The 24,631-nt window shown below is 39.9% G+C and overlaps 1 protein-coding gene across 1 annotated transcript in view; it reads right to left on the reverse strand.

Moving 5' to 3' along the window:
- Positions 1-896: 896 nt before the first annotated feature.
- The window catches only part of SLC5A12 (solute carrier family 5 member 12), a 49,468-nt gene continuing 25,733 nt past the window's right edge, over positions 897-24,631 (reverse strand). The window contains exons 9-15 of the mRNA XM_055549166.1: positions 18,479-18,591; positions 12,766-12,833; positions 7,061-7,147; positions 5,001-5,167; positions 3,542-3,645; positions 3,218-3,345; positions 897-1,043 (exon numbers count right to left, since the gene is read on the reverse strand). Coding sequence (XP_055405141.1) covers positions 897-1,043; positions 3,218-3,345; positions 3,542-3,645; positions 5,001-5,167; positions 7,061-7,147; positions 12,766-12,833; positions 18,479-18,591 — 814 coding nt within the window. The remainder of the gene's footprint in view (positions 1,044-3,217; positions 3,346-3,541; positions 3,646-5,000; positions 5,168-7,060; positions 7,148-12,765; positions 12,834-18,478; positions 18,592-24,631) is intronic.

A 24,631-nucleotide genomic window follows, 5' to 3' on the forward strand; every position in this document is an offset into this window, starting at 1 on the left:
TCCAAGATATTTGATGGCTAAAAAAACAAAACAAAACAAAACAAAAAACTACAAAAAAAAAAAAAAATACCCAGCCAACAAACAAACACACATAGTCCCTGGAACTTTATATAACACAAAGCAAAGAGACTGATTCTTGCACTCTGATGAAGTCAAGCCCAAATTTATTAAAAAAGAAAGTTGCTTGGGCTCTTAAGGCTTGTTTATTTTTTCTCACCTGAAAGTGGGATCTTCCAAAGAATAATCTTCAGAATATTCTGGGGAACATTCATTTTATTTGTGGTCATCAGTTCAGTTCAGTTCAGTCGCTGAGTTGTGTCCGACTCTTTGCGACCCCATGAGTCACACCACGCCAGGCCTCCCCGTCCATCACCAACTCCCAGAGTTCACTCAGACTCACGCCCATCGAGTCAGTGATGCCATCCAGCCATTTCATACTCTGTTGTCCCCTTCTCCTCCTGCCCCCAATCCCTCCCAGCATCAGGATCTTTTCCAATGAGTCAACTCTTCGCATGAGGTGGCCAAAGTACTGCAGTTTCAGCTTTAGCATCATTCCTTCCAGAGAAATCCCAGGGCTGATCTCCTTCAGACAACCCTGTCTTCTAGTAGTGGCAGCTACGAAGTCTACTAACCAATGTGCTTAGTTGCTCAGTCATGTCTGACCCCATGGACTATAGCCCACCAGGCTCCTCTGTCCATGAGGATTCTCTAGGCAAGAATGCTGGAGTGGGTTTCCATGCCCTCCTCCAGGGAATCTTCCCAACCCAGGGATTGAACTCAAGTCTCCCGCATTGCAGGCGGATTCTTTACTGTCTGAGCCACCAGGGAAGCCCACTAAACATTAGGAAAGAAGTATGTGGACTGTGTGTATCTGTGTATCATGTGTGTGTGTTGCCTTAGAAATGGGTAATCTTCTCTAAAGCCATGTTGTCGTAGCTTTTGTCCTTGGGATCATAGCCTGGAACCAGGCTTTCTTGCTTGAGGCCGTTTTGTAAGACAGATTCAGCTCCTTGTTTCCAGGTACTGCCATTCTCAAGGTTTTCCTGAGGAAAATAGAGAGACACATATTAGTGGGAAAGTCTTAATGTATCCCAAAATTAAACTGAGGTAATCTTGCTCACACCTTCCCTTTTGAAAAAGAAAAAAAGATAGATAAATATGAAAGCAGCACAAACAACTCTGACCCAGGGCACTTCCTAATTGATAGCTTTGATGCCTCAATCCATGTAGGTGCCATTTCTGATGATGATGATGATGATAATAATAATAATAATAATAACAGAGCAGTTTAGTGAGCTGGTGGCTCAGACAGTAAAGAATCTGCCTGCAATGCAGGAGACCCAGGTTCGATCCCTAGGTTGGGAAGAGCCCTTGGAGAAGGGAATGGCTACCCACTCCAGTATTCTTGCCTAGAAAATCCCATGGACAGAGGATCCTGATGGGCTACAGTCCATGGGGTCACAAAGAGTCGAACACAACTGAGCCAGTAATTGCATCGCACAATATATCAACGCATGGAGTGAAGACATTTATGTCTCTAGTACAATAGTCCTGTGAGGCAGTAGTATTACTTGCTTAGGAGAGACAAATTTGAGTCTCAGAAGGTGGTCACCTTCTTCCTTTCCATGAACAGCAGGTCTTCTGGTCACAACAGGGGCCCTGTATGAGAACTCTGCAGAAGGCTGCTCAGTGTTATTTCTTGGCAAAGGAGCCCAGTAGTGACAACTAAGTGTTCCCTCCCACTCTAGACTCAGCCTTGAGAACAGAAGCTGCCTGCATCACCAAGATTTCCCATTTATCTCAGGAAATTTGTGCCCAGGATGATAAGTCTGTAAAGCAGTAAATAACATTATTCTTTTTTTTTCTAGAACTTCCTCAAGCTCCATTTATCCAAACAATACACTGCTTAGCCAGCTGCCTTGTCAGCAAATAGGCTGCCTTCCCATTCCAAGCCCCTGTCAAGAAGGTGCTCTCCTTAGCAAAAACTATGAAACTCAGCTTTACTTCACATACATGTTATTATGGGCTTTGGGTAGGGGGGAAGCAGATGACAACTTAAGAGCTGTGATAAGGGAAAAGAGTCCCTCTCCTAGAGTACTGAAAGAGTGAAATATCTGGGTTTGAAAGAAAGATAATAAGCCTTCACTTTAAGGGAAAAAAATTCCTGCCTGTAATCTGACTGAGAGGACAGACACAGATAAAAGCAGCTGCAAACCCAACAGGAATCATTGCTTCTGTCAAGGTCCTGGCATTATCAGATGTCATAGTAACTCTGAGTGATTACTGCTGTTCCACCAAAGCTGCCACAGATGGCTTTGTCTCCAGTCCCTCTTCCCTTACTTAGACCGCTCTTAGAATCCTCCAGCAGAAACAGCAGCCTTACCCTTTTGTTGAGGGTGGCACTCCCTGGCTCCCCTGGGGTGTCCCGGCCCTGCTTCCTATATCAAGTCAGTAAGGCTGTTATGGTCATGGGCTGATGTGACCTTAATCATACTTGGACAGTATCTCTAGACCTTAATAGCAATGGGACAATTTCCCTCACCCTGTGTGGCCTAAACATGATTCTTGGAAGGATAAGAGGAGAGCTGGGAGATAGTATGTATCCTGCTGTATCTCTATCTGAGAAGTTCCACCAATAAATCTTACTTTATATTTACACTCCGTGACATACCAGACATGTTCATGTCCAGGTCACACTGCATGGTCTCCCCTTTGTTCTCAGATAAAAGCTGAAGTTCCAAAAGTGTGAAAGTTGCTCAGTCATGTCCTACTCTTTGCAACCCCATGGACTATACAGTCCATGGAATTCTCCAGGCCAGAATACTGGAGTGGCTAGCTGTTCCCTTCTCCAGGGGATCTTCCCAACCCAGGAATCGAACCCACGTCTCTCATCTTGCAGGCAGATTCAGCTGAGCCACCAGGGAAGCCTAAGAATACTGGAGTGGGTAGCCTATCCCTTCTCCAAGGATTTCCCCAGGATCTTCCTGACCCAGGAATCTATCCAGGGTCTCCTCCTCTGCATTGTAAGTGGATTCTTTACCAGCCGAGCTACCAGGGAATTTAGCTGAGGTGACTGAAGTGGAAACACAGATTCTTTCAGATTGTCATATCCACCAGCTATCCTCCCAACTCCCGGCCTTGTACATGGTTTAAATGGGCAGAAACGGAATCCTTTTGAGCCAATTCACATTGTTCAGAAGCTCAAACATCAGCTTACCTGCTCTGTTCCACTGTCATGCTGAACTCCACACCAGCACAGTGTTTTGTATTTCTTAGACCAAAAGCAAAATAAATTGCAGACTGGTCTAATTAGCAGTGGTGGAATATCCTTGCCCTTTTGGAGACCTAATAATAAAAGGAAAAATGGATTAGGTGTTGCACGCTTCCAAGAGTTCCTTTAAGGATTGTCCATTTGAGAACTAGGTCAGTCTTTTTGTGGTGAACCCCAAATCATGCCTGTAAGATGGGTACCTCATTTGGCAATGCATAAGACTAGCCCATGTCTTCCTTGGCCCCAAGAAGAGGAAAGTATGTAACTGACCTGTTAGGAAGCTGATGATTACCCCAGCAGCTATGCATCCCAGGCAGCCCACAGTGCTGTAGTGCAGGTAGGAGAGGGCATACCAGGTCTCAGCGATGGCGGGTCTGTGAAGAACAGCAGCATATCCTCAGTTCTGAGTGTGAAGTCATGATTCACAGTGACTAAGAGGATGGCTGAGGGCTCGGCATTTCTTAGAATGGTCTTCCCTGGCGGCTCAGTGGTGATGAGCCAATGATCAACCAGGTATGATCCCTGATTGGGAAGATCCCCTGGAGGAGAAAATGGCAACCCACTCCAGTATTCTTGCCTAGGAAATCCCGAGGACAGAGGAATCTGGCAGGCTACAGTCTATGGGGTCACAAACAGTTGGACATGACTGAGCAACTAAACAACAATCTCTCAAAACCCCAAAGCTTATCTTTTTGCCATTTGATCATTTTTTTTTAAATAACTGACTGTGGAGTGGTTGTGTTTTATATTTCACTCAACTCAATCCATTCCTGCATTACAAGTCCTACTACTACACCACAATGGAAATAAGGACCATGCTTTCCATTTCAGACATTTACTAAGCCCAGATTTAATGTCAGAAATTGTGACAGACACTGGAGATTAAAGATAAGTAAGCCACAAAGTCTACATATAAGAGTTAACGATCATAAAATAGACCAGCACGCCTTCGTAGAAGAACAACAAAGGATTTGGAAAATATTCAGAAAGAGTGTTAAACCCAGGCTGATATGTGAGATGATGCCTCAGCTTGTTTTTAAAAAATGCTGCTGCTGCTGCTAAGTCTCTTCAGTCATGTCTGACTCTGTGCAACCCCATAGACGGTAGCCTACCAGGCTCCTCCATCCTTGGGATTCTCCAGGCAAGAACGCTGGTGTGGGTTGCCATTTTCTTCTCCAATGCATGAAAGTGAAAAGTGAAAGTGAAGTAGCTCAGTCATGTCTGACTCTTAGCGACCCCATGGACTGCAGCCTACCAGGCTCCTCCGTCCATGGGAGTTTCCAGGCAAGAGTAGTGGAGTGGGTTGCCATTGCCTTCTCCGTTTTAAAAAATACTTAGCTGTTATTCAAGCAAAAAAAAAAAAAAAAAAAAAAAGTTTGTTAGAGCCAGGATTCAGCATTCCAAGAAAAAATATAGAATAAGCACAGGAGGAAGGAAGCAATAGCGTAGTGGACCTGAGAACTGAGACTTCCAATTAACACTCTTGCCAAGTTCATCCTTGGGCACCAGGATGCAGAGGAATGCATACTCTTGGGCACCGGGATGCAGAGGAATGCATATTTACGTAAAGCTGGAACTCTGGGGCACTCTTTATTGCTGGGTACCGTCCAGAACAACTCTCTCTTAGGAGAGCAAGATGGTCTCCTCAGACTTAGCATGAAGTATGCACCTTTCTCTAACTTGGTGACCGTCTCTCTGGGACCTGACGCCATCTTTAAGGTGAGAATACCTGCTGGAAAGCACTGGAGGCACCGATTCCGTCACGTTTGATAGGCCACACTGGTCAGTCGACAAAGGCAAAGGCCATGTCTTAGAGGCTGGTGCAGGGTAAATGAAGGCCCCGATGGCCACCCAAAATGACAAGAGGATTCCGGTCAGAAGGCCTGCTAGGGCACCCTTGAAAAGAAAAGCAAAAGTTAATGAGAGATCTGACCATTGAAAGATCAAAGCCATTGAAAGAATAATGAGATGAAAAGCCTTATGTCTCAGACATTCTGGCTTTCTACTCCCAATCCTGGCCACTTGTGCTCAAAACAGCACACTGCCTGCCTTCAAACTCCCACAGTGAGCTTTATTTAGGAATACATTGTTCCTTAAATGAAGACATTGGAGGATTTTATTGTGGTCATTTTATGTAAATTTTAGCAGGATTTTTTTTTTTCTCCTTTTGGCTTCTCCTTCCTATCACTAAAAAATACTTGTTGAACCTCAGTTCCCAGAAGAAGAGTTTCAGAAATTCAGGAAAACCTCAGATAATGGAGACACTGGGGTCATTTTCCCCTGACATCCATTGTAGGTTGTGATATAGAAATTTTTATTCCCATATCTCTTCCCAGGTGATGCTGGTCATGTCCTTGGACTCCAAGTTTGGAGTTTTTGGTTTGAGTCTAATGTTAGTCATGTCAGTTAAGGGTCATACTTCTCGATAAAAAGTTAAAAGTCAGTGAGTCACTCACTTCTCCTTCCAAGGAAATAGAATAACCCAGCGGGGATCAGGACCACCGAAAAGTAAAACTGAATCTTGCTGGTCTCTGCCAGATAGCTGATCTTTCTCTGTGATAGAAAACAACTTGTTGGTTTCTCTATTTATTCATAAAAACGTCTCTTCAGTTACAGCACCAGAATGTTCTGTTTGTTATTGTTTAGGGAAACCAAAGCAATGAATGTGACTTGACTACTGGAGCCCTTGGACTACACCACACGTTTGCTGTCACGTCTGACTCTGCAGCACTGTGGACTGTAGCCTAATGGGCTCCTCTGTCCATAGTCTCTTCCTGGCAAGAATACTGGGGTGGGTTGCCATTTCCTCCTCCAGTGATCTTCCAGACCCAGGGATCGAACCCACATCTCTTGCGTCTCCTGCGCTGGCAGGTGGATTCTTTGTCACTAGTGCCACCAGATGCTATAAATGAAAGATCAGAAAAGTATTTGCAACAACTGAGCATTGTATTATATTTCCAAACAAGTGTGCCTTTTGAGTTATTTTTACTACACAGTCATCCAACCAATATTTACTTAAGGACATACCATTAGCTTGTACTGGGGCTTCCCCAGTGAGGCTACGTGGTAAAGAAGAAACTGCCTGCCAATGCAGGAGACATAAGAGATGTGGGTTTGATCCCTGGGTTGGGAAGATTCCCTGGAGGAGGGCATGAAAACCCACTCTGGTATTCTTTCCTGGAGAATCCCATGAACATAGGAGCCTGGCGGGCTATAGTCCATAATGTCACAAAGAGCTGGACACGACTGAAGTGACTTAGCACTCACGCACACACATTAGCTTGTATGGTATCTAGTATTTGTACCTTTGTCAAAACCAAGAATACCCAGATATTAAAATATGTAGGCTGGCCTCCTCTCTCCTTCTTCAATTAGTTAATTAGCTTAATTAAGTTACTTATAATTTGGGGTAACTAAATATAGAAAAGAAAATTTACACTTTTAAAGTTTTCAAAGTTGGGTTTTAACTAAACTATTTCTGATCTTAGTATCTGTTTTATATTTCATTTTGTGGGCTCTTAATTTAGAGAAGACAACTTAAACCCTAAAGAGTTAGCATTGATGCCATAAAATATGATATTTCATGACTGGCTTTTACTTTGTTTTGTGCTCTTAATACAGACTCACAGATTAAGAGATTGGAGGGCTAGGGCTCTATTTAGATCTACTATGGAAAGAAGACCTCATTTTTTTCTGGCAAAGACAAATGGCCTTTCCAAGGAGGACTGAGGGAAGAGTGGCTGGGCCCAGTCTCAGCTGGAAGTATGCAGAAGGGTGTGGGAGACTTACCTTCCAGTTCACAAAAGGGAACAGAATTCCCAGAGAGAACAAGCCCAGCATCGGCCCCCCACACATGCCGTGGATGCTGAGGGCAGCCTATGGAGCAAAGCAGATCAGATCAACAAACTATATTCCCCTGAATCTGTGGCCCACCCAGGACCAACTCCCTTTCTTGGACATGTGATGAAGTACAGTCCTAGTCCTGACCTTGTCACTTATTAATCATGTGCTTTCTCAAAATCATTTCTCCCTTCTGGGCTCATTGGTAAGCATTATGTAAAAAAACAAAAATATCTATAAACACACTTGTGTGTGTGTGTGTGAACACAGACAATTTGGATTTTGTAGAATAAGTTTTCCCGCAAGCTGGAAATTACTGATTTGTTTATATTTTCAATCTTGTCAAAAAGCTTTTGTAGGGGGGTGGGAGAGAGGTCCAAGTGAGAAGGAATATATGTATACATATGACTGACTTGCTTCATTGTACAGCAGAAACTAACACAACATGCTAAGGGGATTATAACACAGTTTTTTAAAAGAAGGCTTTTTTAATAATGTATTTAATAAATACATCTATAACTTGGTTGCATATCTTATGCAGTTGATCCAGTTGTTTTAATTTAGTTTGAACAACTCTATTATTTTGACAATAATTATTAACCCACTCTTGCTATCTCACCAGAATACCTCAAGGATGTTGCAGCATTAATTTGGAACATGGTGGGGAGGCCATTGGATACTCTGTATCCTACATACCATTGTTATGGCTGCGTCTCCTTTGGATATAGTTTGGCAAATGCATTTCCATCTCTCTTAGCCATTAAGTTGTTGAACCCAGTGAATTGGCAATGGGTTTTAATTAAACAAGTTTTCTATGAACCTATATAGTTTTGTACCATAGCTTTTTGAAAGTCTTGAGCATACACAGGCACTGATAAACCTGGAAGGGAGCATGTACTTAAGTATGTATGTTCATGCACACAGACACACACACACACACACACACACATACACAAAGCTACTCTGCAAAGCTACTCTGCAATGCAACCCTAGTTCTATTCATACAACTGCAGGGCTCTTAGATCAAGGGGCTGTGATAAGACTGCTCTAAACATTTTATACATCTTTTCTGTTTGTCAGGCACCGGCTCCATGTCTTATGTGTCAGATAATAGAGATGAACTACTTTGGCACTCTAAACAAATGATCTCATTTCATCCCCACAATTACCCTGCTTAGTTGATAGCACTAACTGGATTTTACAGATGAGAAATTTGGACTGAAAGAAAGCATATTCAATGTATACTCTCAGTTAGAATGTTGCAGAGGTGATATTTAAAGTCTGAAGTCAGTTTTGTTTGGCTCTAAAACCCATATTTTCTCTTCTAAAAGCAAGTCCCACCTAAAAAAAGACAAAAGCATGGACAACCATCATGGTCTCCTTTTTTCTGTTTAAGGGGAAAAAGTTCTTTGAAGGAGCTCATCACTAAGAGAATATTTAGATTCTCATTTTGACTCTGCCACATGTAAATATGATCTGGTGAAACTTCAGTTATTAATTCAGATTTATTTTACTTCAGAGAGTCTTCTTTCTCTAATAAAATAAAATAGAAGTAGGACCAAAGGGACTTCAAGTCCAATCCAGCTATAATATAAATTCTTTTGTCCAGAAAAATGAGCTACAATGCACTGTTATGATTGCTTTTCCAGGATAATTTTTAGAGAAATCAATGCCACAGATAGATCTTTGACAAGATGGAGATAGATAAAATTACAGTAGATACTTTTCCCCAAAGTCAATACTTAATAGTCTTCACATTTTCTCTGCTGATTGATAGTATTAATTTCTAGTTGCTATGGTTGCTGAATTTGGAAGCTAACTTACTAGCTATTATATGGGAGACTCAATAAATTGGGATAAATGTTTATTTCCCTTGTAGGAGAAAAATAATGATCAATCTCTTACAAAGTCCTTAGCCAATATGCTCCAGGTAAGGGGGAAGTCTTCATGTGATAAAAGAGAAATAAATCAAAGAGTTTCTGGATTTTAAAAATGCATATTTCTGTAATATACAAAACCAACTTCAATTTCTTGTCTTTCTTTTTGTCATTAAGTATGTTTTATTGAAGGAAGACAGAGCTCATTTAATAGCCCCTACCCCAATGGCCAAATCTCATTTAAGCCCCTGCTGCAAGGAGAGGATTGCAGCTAAAGAAATGTGTTTCAGTACGGGGTGTCCTAGCCTTCTCAGATGACAAATGGGGATCAAAATAACTGCTTCTAATACCTGCTTCCTAGGATTTGTGTGTGTGTGCCTGTTTGAGAGTATTCAATGTGGAATCCAATAGAATCTAAATAGAACCGGCACTCTGGAGCACATGATAATCACCCCCGAAATATTATCCACCATTATTATCATCTTACTATTATCTTCTTACCTCCCCTGTTGGTGAGCTCTCTAATCCCTGAGGTGTGTCATTTGATGGACTGTTTTGAAATCTAGAATGTACTTCTTTTTATACTTTGAAAGAAAGAAAGATCACCACCCACTCCCACAGAAAACAAACAAAGCACTTTCTTAAATTGGGGAAAAAAACAAGTCTAGAGATCGTGGTATGCATGGGAAGCCTGGAGTGCTGCAGTCCGTGGGGTTGCAAACAGTCAGACATGACTTAGCAACTGAACAACAATAACAGAGGTCATCGCAGCCCTCAGCAGAACTATTGAGTTGGCCAGAAAGTACATTCCGGTTTTCTTTAAGATCCTAAATGAACTTTTTGACCAACCCAGTAGCTGATGGCCACTAAGACAGCAGCATAATAGATAGACCCTTTGAAAAGACCCTGATGCTAGAAAAGATTGAGGGCAGGAGGAGAAGGGGATGACAGAGGATGAGATGGTTGAATGGCATTACCGACTCAATGTACATGGATTTGGGTAGACTCCGGGAGTTGGTGATGGACAGGGAGGCCTGGTGTGCTGCGGTTCATGGGGTCTCAAAGAGTTGGACACGACTGAGTGACTGAACTGAACTGGACTGATAATAGAATGGCTTTTCCCAGAGGGAACTCCACAAATCATTACTTACCAGATCTCCATTGGTTACTCTACTGATGTGGCTGACAAAGGTCTGTCTAGTCAAAGCTACAGTTTTTCCAGTAGTCATGTATGGATGTGAGAGTTGGACTATAAAGAAAGCTGAGTGCTGAAGGATTGATGCTTTTGAACTGTGTTGTTGGAGAAGACTCTTGAGAGTCCCTTGGACTGTAAGGAGATCCAACCAGTCCATCCTAAAGGAAATCAGTCCTCAATATTCATTGGTAGGACTGACACTGAAGATGAAACTCCAATTCTTTGGCCACCTATTGTGAAGAACTGACTCATTTGAAAAGACCCTGATGCTGGGAAAGATTGAAAGCAGGAGGAGAAGGGGATGACAGAGGATGAACTGGTTGGATGGCATCACTGACTCTAAGGACATGAGCTTGAGTAAGCTCCAGGAGTTGGTGATGGACAGGGAGGCCTGGTGTGCTGCAGTCCATGGGACTGCAAAGAGTTGGACATGACTGAGCAACTGAACTGACTGATGCTACCTGCCCCTCCTACTATCTTCCCTCCCTGTACATGATTCTATGTTCACATATTTAAAATGAAACAGCTTACTAGGTTTTCCCAGAGCCTTTGCTATGGTACTGTGTGCTGTAGTTTTCTGAAAAGGTAATGCATTGGAAAATTAAATGGTATATTATAGTTGTCTTTCTGTACCTGTTAAATCAGATGTCTTCAGAGAAGCAAGGAGAGCATTTTAGACACAAATCTCTTTCCTAGGAAACAACACATCAATGTGTTCATTTCTTGCCCACTGGCATCCCCTAAACTGTGTGAACTTTGTGACACACATTTTAACCAATCAGGAAAGGAAGCAAGCCTAGCATACTTATTTGAATAAGGACAAGCATTCCTCACAGCTGCCTCTTCATGATAAGCTTGACGTGTTACACCAGTGTTGCAAGAGACCTTATCTATTCTGGAGCCTTTCATGCCTCAATGGCAAATAAGCTTAACATGGGAATATCTCTGGAAGAAAACAATTCATTGTTTCAAATTCTCACCAAATTGGACATGGTGATACATCCTTAAAACAACATTGTTAATCAACTATATGCCAATAAAAAATAGACAGAAAAAAGAGTAAATAATGATTGTATAAAGGGGAGAAAACAAAGGGGCACAAAGCATCAGAGGTAACTTGGAAATGGGGGGAAATAAACCGTAAAAGGGGGCTTCCCCAATGGTTCACTGGGTAAAGAATCTACCTGCATCGCAGGAGACAAAGGAGACGTTGGGTTTGATCCCTGGGTCAAGAAGATCCCCTGGAGAATGAAATGGCAGCCCACTCCAGTATTCTTGCCTGAAGAACCCCCATGGACAGAGGAGCCTGGAGGGCTATAGTCCATAGTGTCATAAAGAGTCAGACATGACTTAACGACTAAGCACGCAAACCTTAAAAAATGCTGTTGAGGTCACTAAAGACAACTTCATGAACACGTCAGTTCTGCTGTGTGGAGGGGGAGATATCAAAATCCTCAAAAGTTGTAAAGAGATCAGCAAGTAACTGTTATTAAATAAAGCTCATACTTAGCACAGAGGACAGGACGTTTCCAGTCCCACAACTTCTCTTATAAAGACAGAGGATGAAATGGTTGTTACGGTACTAAACTACCCAACTCAGTTTCCTGTACTTCAAAAAGGAAATAATGGAACCTATGTAAAGAATTATTGGAAGGATCAAGCAAGATCTACTACTCTGGAAACTAAAACACATCCTATAAAAGTCAGTGATGACTATTCACTCACTTTCACTCATTTCTACATTTAAGCAGCATGTTTTAAAAACCTAAACCATGCCAAGAAAATATACAGGATGTTCAAATTAAACAAAGATGTGATAGGATTAAGATGGTTGATGTAGACTATGAAGATTGCTTATCTGATGATGTTTTGGGAGTTGGGCAATTTGAGGAAGGAAAAGGGGGAGCTTAGAAGACTTGGGTCATAAACATGGTTTAACCACTAACTAGCTGGGAGAACTTGAGCAGGATATTTTCATTTTTTTCTGTATCATCTACAAAATAAATGTTGAAACAGATTATCAGCACTTTCTAGTGTTGACATAAGCTAAACTGGGGGAGGTACTTCAGCATTGACTTCCCTGGTGGCTCAGATGGTAAAGCGTCTGCCTACAATGCAGGAGACCCGGGTTCAATCCCTGGGTTGAGAAGATCTCCTGGAGAAGGAAATGGCAACCCACTCCAGTATTCTTGCCTGGAAAATCCCATGGATGGAGAAGCCTGGTAGGCTGCAGTCCAATGGGTTGCAAAGACTCGGAAATGACTGAGCAACTTCACTTTCTTTCACTTTCAGCATTGTTAATAGGTAGAGGTGGGCTCATTTCCAAGGTCTATCATGCTTTAGTTATATGAATTTGGAACAGTTCTTCACCTCTCTACTTCTTAGTTTCATCACCTGTGACATTAGTACATTACTCATACTACATCTTAGGGAAGTGATGAGGATCAAATGAGGTAATACATTCGAGACTGCAGCTAGACCATAATAAACATTCTATAAATGTCCGTTATAATTATTGATTTTACTAATATGATTATCCTAGTTTTTATTTAAGGATAATCAATTCTCAGATCTGTCATTACCTGTATGACACCACCCATGAGGGATGCAGCCACAGCTGTGGAGGTACATATCACGCCAAATAAAAGACCTGAAGAAAGAAAATGCATGACTGTCATCCAACCTGCTTTGAGGGATTTCTTGAGCTCCTACTCAGGGTCTTCTCTCATGCAAGCCGTATTGGAAGGGGTCTCGGGAAGGATTGTCTACCCCATGTAGCTATCACAAACCCCAAGAAGGGCACTAATGAGACTTTCTCCCACAACACATGCTTTCCTCAGTCAGGCAGAATGAGCTGGAATCCAGCCTTGAGGAGGCTTCTCTCCAGGATTTAAGAAGAAAACTGTCATGTTGAAGCAACATGAAGATGCAGAAAGATCACTAGTCTACAGACTAATCCAGACTAAATTAGTGAGAACTAAGTCCATTTCACGGAGAAGGCAATGGCACCCCACTCCAGTACTCTTGCCTGGAAAATCCCATGGATGGAGGAGCCTGGTGGGCTGCAGTCCATGGGGTTGCAAAGAGTCGGACACGACTGAGCGACTTCACTTTCACTTTCCACTTTCCTGCATTGGAGAAGGAAATGGCAACCCACCCCAGTATTCTTGCCTGGAGAATCCCAGGGACGGGGGAGCCCGGTGGGCTGCCGTCTATGGGGTCGCACAGAGTCGGACATGACTGAAGTGACTTAGCAGCAGCAAGTCCATTTCAACCACTTACCTGTAATCAGCTGAAGAAATTACTAACTTCTCTGGGATATATGTAGTTTTTCATCTTTAAAATGGCTAAATATCTATACACTTTACCTTGCAGATTTTGAAAATCTGGAAATTTTTTCTGGTCTTTTCATGTTTTATTCATAACCTCCTTATGGCCCTCAGTATATTGCATAAGGATTTCTTTGTTTACATGGCTATGTTGGAGCACCATGAGGGTCATCAGGGTACCAGGCTCTGAAGCATCTTCAGTGTGCCTCTAGCATCATAGGATCTTGCTGGATGAATCAGCATATCTTGGTTATCTTTTAAAGGTGATATCTTTTTCTAAGCCCTATTTTAAAAAACAATTGTTTTTATACATCTTTGTTTAAAAACTACCTTAAAACTATTCAGTTCCCATTAAAACCTATAGACTAAATGAGAAAGGGTGAAAGACAAGGAGTTGGAGATAGATATAGAGACACAGTGACAAAAATAGAGAAAATTATTTTTCTCATTTTATTTGAAATTCTCTCTCAGGTAAATATTTGGCTCAGTTCCGAATGTCACCATTAATTTCACTGAGTATGTCAAACGCTTTCTAAATGCCAATGCTATAAATACCACTTCCCCCAAAGGTCTCATATTCTAGGAAGGGATGACATCTAAATTAATTTATCCAAGAGTACCTGTTATATAGCAAGTATTATATGCTTGTTATTATTATTATTATTATATTAGATTTGGTATGTGATATCCATAATATTTATTATCAGGAATTCACTTTTAGGATGAAATCAGAGTAGCAACTTTAAAGCTGTGTTTTCCAATTTCTCAATAAAACATAGAAAAACAAGGAAACCTACACAATAACAATAAAACCAAGTTTGACCAATAAACACCTTTCAGAATTATAAAATTGCTCCCATTATTTTTAAAGATGATAGATTAGACATCAGAAATAAATGTTTACCCTACTTCTGTATCACTTCATGAATAAGGAGAATTTCACCTGCCTGAAGAAAATTTAAAAGACATATTTTCTCAACTATTAATTATCTTCTTGCTGAGCCAACACTTATCTGTTTCAAATGGGATTCTAGGAAACCACCCCTCAATCCAAGGGTTCTACTTTTCTGTGCTGACTAGAGAATTGATTCAGGCCCCCTCTCCCCCAAATCTTTATACATCCACCAAATCACAATCAATAGCAACTTTCAAGGCAAGGGGCTTAGGGAAAATTGGTGGTGTTCCATGGAGACCTAGAGTGTATGGATCCACAGACAAAGCAGTAAATGTGCGAGAGAGAGAAAGCACCACAGTTTCAGCAAATCCTATGGATTTTCCCAGAGTTACAACAGCTTGGAGGATCAGACAATAAACCGTGAGCATAGCAGAAACTTCTACCCAGCATGTTCTTGAATATCTGCTAGAAACTGGGAATTGCACAAGAAGTGATGCTCATCCACCTGCTATGAGCTGTATGTAACTCATTATGCAAGATAGTAAAAAAAAAATCAAGGCAATTCAATTACCCAGTTAACAAATATTGGTCAGCACCAATCTCTTGTTCAAGCATAAATGAAAAGAAAAAAGATAGGATCCATGCCAAAATGTTGCCAAAAAGGAAATGAATATATTAACTTAAAAGCTCAAATACAGAGTATGTTTTCTGGAAATAATTTACCTTAAGAACCATAAAAAGTATTTAGAAACTATCTGGTAATTTCTATACTATGCAAAAACATGTGGACTCAATGAAGTGAAAAGTGCAGGTCAACAGAAAACAAATGGCAAGAAAAAAACAGCAGGATAGGGTAAACACCTGTAGTTTAGGTGAGGATGAATCCAGGTATGATCAGAAAGGACTACAAGGAAATTGAAAACTATGGTAGTTAACCAAGCACTTCTACTCCTTGGTATTTACTAAAGAGAAATGAAAACATGGTCACAAAAGACTTGTACAAGAATATCCATAGCAGCTGTATCAAAAGAACTTCAGACTTAAATAATCCAGGTACATCAATAGAAGTTAAAAAAAAAAAAAAACCAGTGTATCTATACAATGTCATACTACTCAGCCATAAAAAGGGATGAAATACTGATACACAAAACACTATGAATGTATCTCAAACATATTATGCTGAGTGAAAGGAGTCTTACAAAAACAAATGTGTACTGTGTGATTCTATTTACCTAAAATTCTGCTGCTGCTGCTGCTGCTGCTAAATCGCTTCAGTCATGTCCGACTCTGTGCGACCCCATAGATGGCAGCCCACCAGGCTCCCCCATCCCTGGGATTCTCCAGGCAAGAACACTGGAGTGGGTTGCCATTTCCTTCTCCAATGCATGAAAGTGAAAAGTGAAAGTGAAGTTGCTCAGTCGTGTCCGACTCTTAGCAACCCCATGGACTGCAGCCTACCAGGCTCCTCCATCCATGGGATTTTCCAGGCAAGAGTACTGGAGTGGGGTGCCATTCCCTCCTCCAACCTAAAATTCTAGAAGAGTTAAAACTAACCTATGATGAAAAATATCATAAGTACTGCCTCTGGAACGAAGTGGGAGTAGGAATTGACCAGAATAACCAAGAGAGAACTTTCGAGGGTGATGGTAATAATTTATAACTTTAGTGGCTAAGTCACACAGGTGTATGCATTTTTCAAAACTCAGCAAATGCCTACTTAACATTTCTCCACGTCATTGTGGATAAATTTTACGCTTAAGAAACTTTAAACAATTATTGAATTCTAGTTAATAATATGCTAAAATAATTAGAGGGAAGTGTACTGATGTCTGGATTTACTTTTAAATATATCAAATATATGATGGATTAATAGATGGATAGAGAGTTAGATGGATGTGTGAAAAATCAAGTTCAATAAAACATTAATGGAGAATCTTGGTGGTATATATACAGGAGATCATGATAAATGTCTTTAAACTTTGCTGTGTGATTGTATTTTTAATAGTAAAATGTGAGGAACAAAATACTATAGCAGAATTCAAATCACTATTATTAAGAAATTTATTTTGTGGAATACTTACAATAACACAGAAAAAATCTGAGCTCTTCAAATACACAGAGGGAGAGGAAAAAATTATGAAAATAAGAGAAAGTGAAGAATATGGACAACACAAACCACAGATTAGAGAAACATTTAAGAATGAGGATACCATAAAATCATCAATATTTGAAGGTAATAACCATACTTACTAGAAAATCAATTAAAATTTTGGGGATAAACAAGAGTTGTGCCAATGGCCACATATGTGCTTTACAAAACAAATGAAAACAAAAACTATAGCATTTTATTCAACCTGGTAATTTTCTTTTGGAGTTCCTGACTAAGGAAAAAAATTAAAGATATGATAAAAAATTATGCATATGGATTTCATCACAGTGTTACCAAAAAAAAAAAAAAAACTTCAAACTAACAGCATAAAAATGAGTCATTTTGTAAAACACTAAGCAATCACTCAAAATCATGCTCTCAAATAATACATTAAATGGCACAGGAAGGTGCTCAGTATAGCATACTAGAAAAAAAAAATAACCAGGAACAAAATTATACATAATTTTATTTTAAAAGCACATATACTTTCCCAAATTACCTACATTTCCTATAGTAAGTAGGTGTATAATTTGTTTATACTTAAAAAGAAGTAAATTTTGTAAAACTATAATTCAGTATAAGTGCTACAGTGATTATAAATATAAAATGTGATTATATGATTAAGCAAAGAGCAATTATCTTTTGAGTTAAGGTTACCGGGAGTTTGGTAATAAAGGATTCTTTAGAAAACAATTTGACTTTATTAGACAAGCTGACTGGCCACAGTGACCTAAATGTCTTTGTCTTTGTCGGAACAAATAGGATCAATATATGGCATAATCAAGAGGTGTTGATGTGATGAATCTAGAGTGTAGGATGAACACAGGAGAATGTCAAATATAAGACTGGTGAAAGCTAAGCTAACCAATCATTCTTTCTTGATACCCTCCTGGTTTCCTGGGATCTTTGGAAGTGTAAGAACTTATATGTGATTCTGTTTGCTAGCATTTCTTGAGAATTTTAGCATCTATGTTCATCAGTTCTATCGGTCTGCAACTTTCTTTTTTTGTGATATCATTGTCTGATTTTGGTATTAGGGTGATCTTGGCCTCATAAAAAGACCTTGGGAGTGCTCCTTTCTCTACGATTGTTTGGAACAGTTTGAGAAGGATGGGTGGTATCTCTTCTCTAAATGAATGATAGAACTCACCTGTGAAGTCATCCGGTCCTGGACTTTTGTACATTGTAAGATTTTTAATCACAGTTTCAATTTTATTGCTTGTGATTGATCCGTTTATATTTTCTATTTCCTCCTGGTTCAGTCTTAGAAGGTTGCATAGCGGGGAGAGTGGGAATGGAAAGGTGGGATGAATTGGGAGATTGGGATTGACATATATATGTTGTTCGGTCACTTAGTCTTGTCTGACTCTTTGCAACCCCATGGACTGTGTAGCCCATCAGGATCCTCTGTCCATGGAATGTTCCAGGCAAGAACACTGGAGTGGATTGCCATTTCCTATTCTAGGGGATATTCTTGACCCAGGGATCAAACTGCATCTCTTCTTTCCCTGCATTGGCAGGCAGATACTTCACCACTGTGCCACCTGGGAAGCCCATATATACAGTACCATGTGCAAAATAGATAGCTAGTGGGAACCTCCTGTATAGCACAGGGAGCTCAGCTCAGTGCTCTACGGTGACCTAAATGGGTGGGATGATGGGCGGGGGGTGGATGGGAAGTCCAAAAGGGACGGGATATATGTATACATATAGTGATTCACTTTGTTGTGCCACAGAAACTAACACAATATTGTAAAGCAACTATACCCCAATTTAAAAAAGAATTTATATGTGAGATTACTCATGTATCTCCATGTGCACTTGTGCCTGTCAGCACGCACTGAATAGAGTGTGCAGGATTTTGACATGTACCACATATACATTTCATGATATGGAATAGAAGATCCACCGGCTATACCTACATAAGCCTTTACTGATCCAGGTGCTCAGCTTGTCAGAGAGACGAGGAAAACAGCTCTTGACAAAATCCTCAAAGGTCACTGTTGCTAAGGCATTGATGCTGGCAGCCACGGTGCTATAGGGAGACAAAAGCGAGAACATAGCCCAAACTAAATAAAGCCAACCGGCCTGCCCTGGCATCCAGGGTAAATAGACAAGGCAAGGCTCTAGACAAAATAGACGTATGTCTTTATTCTGGATCTCCAGGGGAACTACAGGGCCTCACTCTCCAAAGCTGCTTCTGTGTTTAATGCTCTTCACTTTCTTCCTCTAATTCCAGTGAAGAAGCTAAGCTTTCATTCTCTAACTCCCACTGGTTTCCCTAGACTTTAAATGAGCTAACATGCAGTAGCAGAGAGGTTATGTGTATGTGTGTGTGTGTGTGTGTGTGTGTGTGTGTGTGTGTAGGTTAAACTTGAGGCAGGAAGTAGTGACTATTCTAATTCAGAAATCACTACAATATGTCATTCATTCATTCATTCATACCATTTATACATCTGTTCATTCTGAGTACTAGGCATATAATGGTGAACCAGAAAGACATAGAGCTTACACTTTAGTTGTGACATAGATATTTAACAACCAATTATTCAACTGACTACACTGTTATGAAGAAAAATAACAAAGAGTTAAGAAAGCATATCTTGCAGAGACCTAAACTGAAATGAAGCTAGGATTCTTTTCTAAGGAAGGGCTTCCCCAGTGGCTCAGATAGTGAAATGTCTGCCTGCAATGCGGGAGACCCAGGTTTGATCCCTAGGTTGGGAAGATCCCCTGAAGAAGGGAATGGCAACCCACCCTAGAACTCTTGCCTGGAGAATTCCATGGACAGTGGTGGTTAAGATAGGTACTGAAAGGACCCTTGCAAATTCAGAATAAGATGTTTTAGAACAAAGAGAAAATTTTAAGTAAATGCCTGAAGATGGAAAACTTGTTTCATCCAACAACAGGAAGCACCAGTGTGACTAGCATGTAATTAATAAGGGAGAAAGAGACAAAGAAAATACTAGGAAGTAGGCAAAGATCAAAAGCACATAAAAGCTCTGGTATTCTCTCTCTAACTTTCCAAACAGAGTTCAGTCTTACAGCCCAAAATTTGCTTAATGGACATAAAAATCAAAAAATTGGAGTTTCCTTTGTAGAACAACATGCTGCTACTGCTGCTGCTAAGTCGCTTCAGTCGTGTGCGACCCCATAGACGGCAGCCCGCCAGGCTCCCCCGTCCCTGGGTTTCTCCAGGCAAGAACACTGGAGGGGGTTGTCATTTCCTTCTCCAATGCATGAAAGTGAAAAAATAAAGTAAAGTTGCTCCTAGTCGTGTCCGACCCCATGGACTGCAGCCCACCAGGCACCTCCGTCCATTTCTCATCCAGACCAGGAATATTTTAGCTAGTAGGATAGATGTATTTATTAAATTCATGTTATGCAAAATCACAAGCACAAACAAAAGCTCTGGAAAAGAAACAAACAAATGAACAAAGCCTGGCCAGCTGTTTGTAAATTTTCCATTGCTTCTGCTGCTGCTAAGTCGCTTCAGTTGTGTCCCATTCTGTGCGACCCCATAAACGGCCGCCCACCAGGCTCCCCTGTCCCTGGGATTCTCCAGGCAAGAACACTGGAGTGGGTTGCCATTTCCTTCTCCAATGCTTTCCTTTTCCATTGCTATCCATTAGCTAATTGTTTTGTTATCCTCCAATGCTCATTTGAAGACAAGTTATAGCTATGGCAACAGCATGGAAGAAAATTCAAACTTTGCCTTTTTTCTGTAATGCAAGATAATATTATTATTATTAATTCATTAGCTGTAGTTTACTTCAGTTGGGATGGTTCCAGGTCCATCTAGTACAAAATTTTAAAGTTCTTTCCCTAATGACAGATACAGTTAGTAGAAACTTTCTGTGACCCATTTCTAGAAATTGAAATTCCAAGTACTTCAGCTTAGCTTTCTCCTTTTCCTGAGAATCAAGGCACAGTGTATGTCCCCTAGAAGACTCCTCTTCTATCTGCAGCTCCATGCAAGTCAAATAAAGAAAGGAGAGGATCAAATAAAATAAGCTTCCATGCTCCCTACATATATGGCTCAAAATCCATCACTTGAAAGCTTTAAGTTTTAGGGTTTATTTTCTACCCTTGAACCCACTGGGAGGGAGGCGACAGAAAGCTGTTTTTCCCCAGAAGGATCAGATTTGCAGAACTTCTGCTGGACTGCTTTTGCAGTCAGATATATTATCTATATGTCAATTTCTCAGATTCTAAAACTGGTACAAGACGGTGAAAATCTTTTTTTCTTTCCTAGCATTAAACCACTATCTCTTTATTCTACCCTTTCCCTTGTCTTCCCCATTCTCTAACCTGACATCCTCCTTAACCTTACAGCAAAAGAAATCTCTCTATAGTATGCACTGTTCAGTATATCTCTTTCTTGGAATTTTTTGATTTGAGATCAAAAGAATGAACTATTCTTTTAAGAGAGAATCAATCTGTTGACAGCTATATTTATCCATTATGGAGGAGTCAGCTTTAGGAAAATTGAATAAATAAATCAAGCTCTGTAGGGAGGGACCAAATGAAAGCTAATGTGTCATCCCTATTTGTGTTTGATCCTCTACTGTTCTTTATTTCTTCCTTAGTTTCCCTGAGATGCAGATACTAACACCACAGAACAACATCATTTGTACTACTGATGCAAAATCCTATGAAGTACAGTAGCAAAAATAATTCAGCAGAACACTAAATTAAAATTACACCATAAGCAAGCTAAAATCATTATGTGAATTCATAGATATTGCTATTTTGGAAATACATAAGCATACTAATATTGACATGTCAAAAGCTAGAAAAGAAAACAATAGTCATTTCAAAAATGCCAATAGTAATCACAATTCCATATATCTCCCTGATAAAAATATTTCCTAAAAGTAGAATAAATATAGGCATTATTGTTCTTATTTATGATTTTATTAGTTTTATATAAGTATATTAAATGTAAATAAATAATATCATTCAAACCAAAACCTGGTATCATATTTACTGGTAATATCCAGGAACCATTCCCTTTAAAGCATATAACAAAACAAAGATTTCTGTAATCCCTCAATTTTCTTATCATTGTTCTCAAAGCATAATTATATGAGAGTGAACATAGAAGTGTAGCTATTAGGAAAGAAGAACTCAAAAGTATTTGCAAATATTATGACTTGAGTACATTCAAGTTCTATAGAATGGACTGAAAACAATTAGAAAAAAATTATATCAAGGGAAATTCTGTAAAAGTAATGAATAAATACTATATACTAAGCTAACATATTTAAAATCATTCTTTAAAGCTTCAGTTCAGTTCAGTCCAGTCGCTCAGTTGTGTCTGACTCTTTGTGACCCCATGAATTGCAGCACACCAGGCCTCTCTGTCCATCACCAACTCCCAGAGTTCATTCAAACTCATGTCCATCAAGTCGGTGATGCCATCCAGCCATCTCATCCTCTGTTATCCCCTTCTCCTCCTGCCCTCAATCTCTCTCAGCATCAGAGCCTTTTCCAATGAGTCAACTCTTCCCATGGGGTGGCCAAAGTACTGGAGTTTCAGCTTCAACATCAGTCTTTCCAATGAACACCCAGGAATGATCTCCTTTAGGATGGACTGGTTGGATCTCCTTGCAGTCCAAGGGACTCTCAGGAGTCTTCTCCAACACCACAGTTCAAAAGCATCAATTCTTCAGTGCTCAGCTTTCTTCACAGTCCAACTCTCACATCCATACATGACACTGGAAAAACCATAGCCTTGACTAGACGGACTTTTGTTGGCAAAGGAATGTCTCTGCTTTTGAATATGCTATCTAGGTTGATCATAACTTTCCTTCCAAGGAGTAAGCGTCTTTTAATTTCATGGCTACAATCACCATCTGCAATGATTTTGGAGCCCCAAAAATAAAGTCAGCCACTGTTTCTCCATCAGTTTCCCATGAAATGATGGGACCAGATGCCATGATCTTCATTTTCTGAATGTTGAGCTTTAAGCCAACTTTTTCACTCTCCTCTCTCACTTTCATCAAGAGGCTTTTTAGTTCCTCTTCACTTTCTGCCCTAAGGATGGTGTCATCTGCATATCTGATGTTATTGATATTTCTCCTGGCAATCTTGATTCCAGCCTGTGCTTCTTCCAGACCAGCATTTCTCATAATGTACTTTAAAGCTTAGTCATTAAAATTATTAGTATCATTATAGCTGTATACAAATAGATCAAAGGAATATAACAGAAAATCCAGGAAAAGTTCCAAAAATATGAAAGAAGGTAGGATGTAATAAAAGTAGCATTTCAAATCAGTGATGAAAAGGTGACTTATCATTAAAAATAATGAGGTAACTTGCTACTATCTTAGCAGAAAAATAAGTCAGGAACTCCACTTCTTTTCTATACTATACCCCATGTATATACTATACCCCATGTATAGTCTAGATGATTTAATAATTTTAACATTTAATAAGACAATAAATATACTAGAATGATATCTGAATGATTATTTGTAAGCATGGAGTGGAGAAGCCTTCATAAGAATGATATAAACATAGAAATCATAATGTAAAAAATTAATTAATGTGATATAGCTGTTCCATATATCAAAAACATTAATAAAGCAAATATACATAGGACAAATGAGAAAAAATGAGATATATATCAATAATCCTTTCCCATATATATATATGGAAGAAAACTCAAAAGCAAACAAAAAAGTAACAAGGAACATGAACTGGCATTTCACAGAGAAAGAAATACAAATGGCCAGTGAAGGTATGGAAAGATAGCCAAACCCATTTCTGCTCAAGGCAATTTGTATTATACTAAATGAATTAAGTCAGACAAAGACAAATACCATATGGTATCACTTATATGTGGAATCTAAAAAAGTGATACTGTCTTATTGTTTTAGTCCATTTTTCTCAATACTCTTGCCCCCACCATTCTCCCCATGACTGTCATGTCTCACCTGGGTTAAGGCAAAAGTCTCCTTTATAGTCATTTGCTCTCACCACTCCTTCTTTTGTGATAGCCCCTTCCCTTCACAAAGAAGACAGAGTCTTCAGCTGTATGACATCACTCACTCAAACTTCCCTGCTTCAAATTTTCCAATGCCTTCCTATTTAATATGCAATGAAAGCTCTTCAGTCTTTAACAAAAGCTTTCCTGATCTGATGCTTGCTTGCCTCTTCCAATTTCTCCTCATTTGCTCTCCTCTTCATTCCTTAAGCTTCAGCTCTTCTCATTGATCTTGAACTGTTTCATACAGATTATGTCCTTGGGGCTTTGGTATTTGCCCTCCTTGCTGCCTGCAAAAATTCCTGTTTGTGATCTTCACACCCTTTAGATCTCAACACAAATGTCATACACTTAAATAGAAGTTCACTAAAGACCCTCTCAAAAACAGAGCTCCCAACCTAACCTCTCTCTATGCTATCACTCTGTCATTTCCTTTATGCTATTTGTCATCATCAAACAATATCTTGTTTTTTGTTACTGTTTAGTTATATATTGTCCATCTCCCATGTTTACTAGAATGCAAACTCTATTTAAGGGCAACATTTACGCCAATCTTGTCTGCAGCTTCCGCACGGTCACCAGCTGTGCCTGGCATAGTATAAGCCTTTTAACATATCTGTCAGAGTAAATGTGTGAATAATTTTGAATTTATAATAATGCCTACATTTTGGAAATGGATGTTCTTAGCTGCCTGAGTGTGTTACTGAAGATGTAGAGAATGGATTGCAAAGAAGAGATCTGGAAGAATCTACTGCAGCTGAATGAGAAATGCCAGCAAACAGAGCTGCCTTGTGGGCAAGTGATGTGAAACCATGGGGGCAGTGAGCTCCAGAAGAGGTTGAGAAAATAAACAGAGAGATGTAGTGCAAGAGCAGGCCTAGGTTTACATACCACTTCTGCAGTTTACTCTCTTACCGTGGGTAAGTTATCTACCTTGCTAAATCTCAGTTTCCTTATCTGTCAGCAGAGGATAATGAGTAGTTTCAGTCTCATATACATATATGTATCTGAGATACATATATGTATATGAGATGAACAGATACATATAAAGCATTCAGAAGGCAGCTAATACACAGTGAGAACT

Source organism: Bubalus kerabau, chromosome 15 (genome assembly GCF_029407905.1).
Source record: "Bubalus kerabau isolate K-KA32 ecotype Philippines breed swamp buffalo chromosome 15, PCC_UOA_SB_1v2, whole genome shotgun sequence".
Lineage (NCBI taxonomy): Eukaryota > Metazoa > Chordata > Mammalia > Artiodactyla > Bovidae > Bubalus > Bubalus kerabau.